This window comes from Madurella fahalii, assembly GCF_045866475.1.
Source record: "Madurella fahalii IFM 68171 DNA, scaffold_1, whole genome shotgun sequence".
Lineage (NCBI taxonomy): Eukaryota > Fungi > Ascomycota > Sordariomycetes > Sordariales > Madurella > Madurella fahalii.
This window is the reverse complement of record NW_027263971.1, coordinates 7374530-7380679: the sequence shown is the minus strand read 5'-3', so window position 1 is coordinate 7380679 and position 6150 is coordinate 7374530. Positions and strand designations below refer to the sequence as shown.

Below are 6150 nucleotides of genomic sequence, written 5' to 3'. Positions count from 1 at the left end.
GCTTTCTTTTCACCAGAGTGTCCTTGTTCGATCCGGCTATGTCGAGATTTTTCGCCTTTCTGTCCATCTTTATGGCTGTAGCTTATATCACCCAGCCTGCATTCATCCCTTGCGTTTCAATTATCAGAAAATTCACACCGGAACCCTTCGCTCCTGTCTTCAGCAAACTCATGCCGGAAATCTTTGCTACACAAGAGACTGAGAGCACTGAGAGGTACAGTACCTCTCTTGATATCGTACCGTTTACCTGGCATTGTCTTATTTATAATAGACCGGACACGAACAGAGTGCGATTCCCAGCCGTATCTCGTCTCCGTTTCTTCGTCACCGGCATAGGCGCCAGTGTCTTTACCTTGGCATATGCAATTCTGGGAATCGAGTTGACCATTTATTGGAACTCTATTCAAGGGGTTTATTCTATCAACAATGCAGGGCAATTAATACCTTTTGTAATAGGCGCCGTGGGTTTCCTAAAGGTTCTTCTTCATATGTCTCCCTTGAGAATCGACGGAAATCATGACACTCAACAGGCGACCGTAAGCGCTGGATCTCATTAAGCAGATTGATAGTCAAGCAGCGAATGCGACTACCAGGTGCCAGATGAGCGGACTCGGAGCGGGATTTCCTAGAAACCTATCATGGTCAAGGTTACTGGAGTAGAGGATAATAACATGGTTTAGGGAGTCTTGGTGTCCTTCCTTTTTCTTTTCTTTACGGTCTGAGGGCACTGATTAGAGAGGATGTAGGGCTGATCAGCCAACCTCAGGGATATAAGACCTCCGCATCACGCGCCAGGAATTCTTGTGATTCATCTCTTTTAACGTCACTTTTAAGGCGCGCTGCATGCCAGCTTAAATACGGAGAGTTCAGTTATTTTTCTCAGTTCTCGCTGAGATCTGGGCCTCTGGCCCCGGTCAGCGCTCCCTTCCGACAGTGGCTTGCACGACTAATTATCTGTCTGTCCGACACCACTAGTCACCTTGCTCTTGCCCTCCCACGACCTCCAAGCCCCGGACTACTCACGGAATTCACTGATCAGAGTTACGGCCCTTAAGCTGCAACTTTGATCAGCTTCCAACCAAGCTGTTCAGGATGAACCATAACATTTTGTCCTGAGTATCAGTGCGGGTGTGTTATAGAGTTGGTTAGGGCCTCTTGCCCAGGGCTCGCCATCTCTCCTTAGTATCATATTGTATAACTGATCTCTCTGGAACATGTTAATTCCAACCCCTCCCATGGCTGTGGAAAATCTTTATCCGATTTAGCATTAACTATCTCTCGGTATAACGAGCACGGGGGAGCATTGTCGAATGTTAGCTTCCTCGCCTATTGTGAAAGAGATGTCTGGTACTTTCCAGGCCATTGGCAAAGGCAGCAGTATGCTTGTTATTTCAGATATCAGTGTTGACAAGAACCTTTCCCTAATCGTCGGTACAGGAACTTCGGAGCAACTAACGAATCTACTTGAGAGTAGGGGGATATTACGGTTGCTGCAGGTAAGCTAGAAGTACAATAATTAGCGGTTAAGTCCCTCGCGGTTGAGACTTATGGCCAATTTCGTACTAGTATAGTTATCCTCGAGGATTCCGTATTATCTGGAAGAAGTGGTATAAACGTATAGATCATAACAGTGTTCTTTACGGGAACTATATGTGACTGCGGGACTCTCCCCCATACATGCCTGGGAGGGCACAGGTCGACCCATAGTGCGGGCGGTGATTAACGCTTCATTCCGGCAGTATAGGGGACATGTCGACGCCAGTAACGGTGGCTCTCGGGAATTCGTCAGCTAAAGTTATAGCCCAAACGCTGATTCCAGTCCCGAGATCGAGGACATAGTGAATCTTGTCCGTCAGAGAGGTGACGAGCACACCCAGCAACATTGAACATAGCTCGTGCAAGGGTTCGCATATGCTTTGTTCCTGCTCGTTAATGGGCAGTAGGTTCTTGTTGGATTTGTAGTATTGACGGCCATTCTACACGGTTATCTCGAAGAAACCAGAACTAGAAGTCTAGAGATGTTGTTGATGCCACCTAGGTAGACATCTCTTGTGTAGTCGTCGTGGAGTTGACGAACTTGCTAGGCTAGGGGAGCCCTCTTGTTTTTGTTGTTGTCTAGACCGCTATTACCCTTTTTTGGGTGCGCTAGTCCCTGAGGTGCGATCTAGCAGGCCGAGCATGTGAGTTCGAGGCGTCACTCCGGGAGCGTAGAGGTGGAGCAAAGTCTGTATTAGCGGTGTCCAACTGTTTAGCGCTTGGTTTTGGTTTGGTTCGGTGCTCTAGATCCTGGACTAGATTTACATTGGTCTTTTTTTTTTCTGTAAATCTTTGTGGCAATAGCAATCCATGTACCTGCTAGCCTTGCCAAACTCCTTGCGCTACACGATAACTCGTGAAGAACGGTTTCTAAAACACGTTCCCCCGCGTTTAACCCCTGACGGACGAATGAGGCGAGCATATCCGAACGCCGTGGCGTCCCCCGTTTGAGCTGAGTCTCAAATGATGGAGTTCGCATTCCGAATCATCCGTTCAAACCCCACGTCTCTCCCGGATGGTCCTAAGAACCGGGCCGCAGAAGGCCCTGGGATGGGCCAAGCTGGCTGGCTGACCATCCACGAATTACGATTCGCAGATTACGAGGCTTTTCCTCTCCTGCCTCGTATGTGGACTAGGCAGCAGAACCCGAGACAATACAAAAATTATTTATAGCGCAAGATGTGTGGAATCCAGAAGGGGGGGGCGCTTCCAAGGATCATTCGCTCTCCCGATCACCCCGTGGCTTGTCGAGAATTGGCAGAGATTTACGTTGCCTCTCACCTCGCTGACAGGAACCATCAATAAGCTTACAATATTATGCAAGCCACATCTTACGGGCGGTTAGGATAGGCAAATTGCATGAAATGCTACGCGAAACTCGCTCATGCAGCACCATTTATTTCATCAAGTCTGAACCGTCACAATTGGACATTCAGTCGAGGCGCAGCAATTCGGTAAACCGCGGGCAGACTTGACTCTTCGTTGGGCGAAGATACTCATGGGAAGAATGGGTCAAGCGAGTTGCTCCGTGTCAGACTTGAAGTCGTCAATTGTGGTTCTAGCGACGTCTCGAGGAATGGAGCTCATGCACCACGCCACATGTCTCGTGTCCTTCCCAGCTGTTACAAAGGGGTGGAGCTAATAGTGTATGGGTCAAGACGCGTAATAGTTAGGCAAACTGGCAGATTGGCCGCTTCTCACAAAGAGCCGCGTGCTCCCTCGCCGCAGTGCCTTGCAAACTACCGTTTCAATAAATGTCGCCGTGCGGCAAGGCGTTAAAAAGGGTCCCATGTGGCGGGAAGGCATCAGTCTCGTACTTGTCAGAAACGGAACTTTCATTGATACAAAGTCAGCCTTCGTTCTCTGCAGTCTGCAATTCAACTGCTACTTTCTTGGTGTTGTTGGTTGTTTGACTAAATCAGTCCGTCACTAAAACAGTTCATACGATAATAAACCGCACCCAATCAATCATGCCGTTGCATAGGTCGACCTTCGAGAATGGCAGCTTAAGGGATGGAAAGTGGTTCTGTGCTTGCGACAATCCGGCTCTCTGGTACGATGTCAAGAAGGAGGGTCCAACCCAAGGCCAGCGATGTAAGGAGCTGTCTGCCCTGTTCATGTGATATGTACAGATGTTCTTACATGACCATTGTAGTTTTGAGATGCTGCCCAACCGATTCTCGGCCTCAATGCAGCTTCTTCCTCTGGGAGGTGCATGAGGCGAGCGCCCGCGAGAGACTCAATGAGCGCTCGTCCCTCCGGGCCACCACGCCCACCAGCACCAGCACTCTAAACAACGCGCTGTACCTACCGACACCGGGCACAGCTGACCCGGGTAGCACGCTGCCAACACGCGCCCGTGGAATCCCGAGGCCGGACGACACGCCCACCCGGTCCCGGGGCAAGGCCGCCGTCGTACCACCGGTCGAAGCAGATGGTGGCGATGAGGATGATGGGGACGACACGCTTACCCGGTCCCAGGGCAAGGCCGCTGTCGTACCGCAAGTCGAAGCAGATAGTAGCGACGAGGATGATAGGGACGACAACGGCACTTTGCTCCCGCAAATAATCACCTGCCTCAAGTCCGATGGCGTCCAGCTTAAGCCATCTACGAAGGAGTACTTGGGTCACCTCGTTCGCCAGCAGGGAGCCATTTACGAGGTCAAGCTGCAGAATAGCGACTACACAATCGCCCGTCTCCGCAAGCGGCTGGACCGTCTGACGGTGAAGGCGAACCACGATGTTCTGCGAGCCCAAGCCGCCGATTAGAAACGGCACGATCCTGTGCGGTTGTGTTTGCTTACCTTAGCTCGCTGAATATAAGGCAGCAGAAGTGGAGTGATGACGCGACCCCGGGATTGGTTTGCGTGCGCCTGGTTTGGAGAGGGGAGCAGCGCGTCTAGCTTCCCAGGAGATGAGTAGGACCAGAATGGCGATGGGATATTGTGGTTGACATAAGTTGGCTGCGATGCTCGTGTTTAGAATGTGAACGGTTTTCAACATGCGTCTCAATTATAGTGGATAGGATCCACGAGGGTGGTAATAATTAGCCATAGATCGTTTGTTTTGCTACGATGCTTAAGTATTATCAAACGTGTCACGACACTATTAGGTATGATAGCCCAGACGGGTCAGACGCACCGCCCTCCCTAATACCGTATGTGATCCCCGCGCCGAGTCCGTCTCCCCTGACGCTCTATATACGAAGCAAACGCGGCCACTTCAGGGGGGCCTTACCCTGTTTGAGCTTGGGATGCAAGTGATGGAGACGAGAGAGAGGGTGCTGGGAAGGAGAATTCCAACACGCGAACAAGCATGGCTAACATGGCGTCGGCGTACTCGGATCAAAGCCGACAGAAGGAGGTCGAGGCACTGGAGGTGCAAGTCATGGTGACGAGAAAGAGGGTGCTGGGAGAGGAGCACCCCGACACGCTGGCGAGTATTGTCAATCTCACCTTACTTCGGAGAGGCACGGCCGCTTTGCAGAATCGCAACGAACTCAATTCCGGCGTTCTTGTTAGGTTGGCCTTCCTTCTTCTGCTTGGTGCATGAGCGTAGCATGGGCAGCTCACACGTTTTGAGCAGGGCTTTATGTCTCCACTCTGCCCCTTTCTCTGCGGGTCTCGTAGGCTAGTAATTTCGTTAATAAGCCAAATTATAGGCCATTCCCCGCATATTCTCGTCCTATCCTCGGCAGTTGAGTGTACTCACCAGCGTGACATGAGGTAGGTAGTGTTAGGCTGGTTCCTGTCAAAAGGGTCAGGTGCCAGTCCAAAGGATCAGGATCACAGGATCTAGTGTGGGAGCCAAACCCATGTACTCTATTGAGCTAAGGAAGACTGGCAGCTAACTGCGCCACTGTACAGACGTCATCCTGTACGGGTATCTCGTCTATAAAAGGAGCAAGCTCTCCAGCAGAGATAGAGAGGGGCGGGCACACAATCAAGACAAAGAAGAGAAGACATACAAAAAATCCTAAACTGTCATTTCCCACGATTCAGAGGTGCCGTACTTTCCGACAGTTCCCAGTGCTAGGGTAGGGAAAAACCTACCTACAGATACCTACAAATTTTATCATTCTTCGTACAACGCTTTACCTAAGAGAGGGTATGCCGGACCTTATACCGCTATATATATTGGAAAACCGTATTGTATAAGCCAGGTGAAAAACCTATATCAACATGTAATAGGAAATAATAGTTGTAGACACCAATTAGTTATAGTTAAAAGCGAGAAAGCGCTGTTACAACCGCCAAATCCAGCTGGCGCGTGTCGCTATTTTCAGCGCCCTCGACAGTGGAGGTAGCAGGTTACGGGCTCGGTACATGGTACTATACCCCTTGTCAACCGCATTGGCTATACGATGTTTCCTGCGAAACCGTTTGGCCAATAACATACTACACGCGCCAAAGGGCGACGGCCAATAGCATATATTTGCGTCCCACCAGTGGTTCGATATCAGGTATATATTTTGGCAGCCAGTATCACGGATCCAAGGAACCGGATGCCATTTTTAAAGAGCCAACAATGGAGTCAGAAATAGGGCTCTTTGCGCCCACTCTTTCTGTCCTCGGCTCATCCCTTCCAGAGTCGAGGGCTCTCTTCATCCTAGCT

The 6150-nt window shown here is 50.3% G+C and overlaps 2 protein-coding genes across 2 annotated transcripts; both read left to right on the top strand.

Moving 5' to 3' along the window:
* Nucleotides 1-3506: 3506 nt before the first annotated feature.
* MFIFM68171_02142 (uncharacterized protein) lies at nucleotides 3507-4305 on the top strand (the record flags this gene model as incomplete). Its single annotated transcript, XM_071057564.1, has 2 exons — nucleotides 3507-3630; nucleotides 3692-4305. 2 exons carry the CDS (start codon nucleotides 3507-3509, stop codon nucleotides 4303-4305), a joined length of 738 nt encoding a protein of 245 aa, XP_070913665.1.
* A 546-nt stretch (nucleotides 4306-4851) lies between these two features.
* On the top strand, nucleotides 4852-5088 carry MFIFM68171_02141 (uncharacterized protein; the record flags this gene model as incomplete). Its single annotated transcript, XM_071057563.1, has 1 exon — nucleotides 4852-5088. The coding sequence occupies one exon, from the start codon at nucleotides 4852-4854 to the stop codon at nucleotides 5086-5088; it is 237 nt and encodes a 78-aa protein (XP_070913664.1).
* Nucleotides 5089-6150: the final 1062 nt, after the last annotated feature.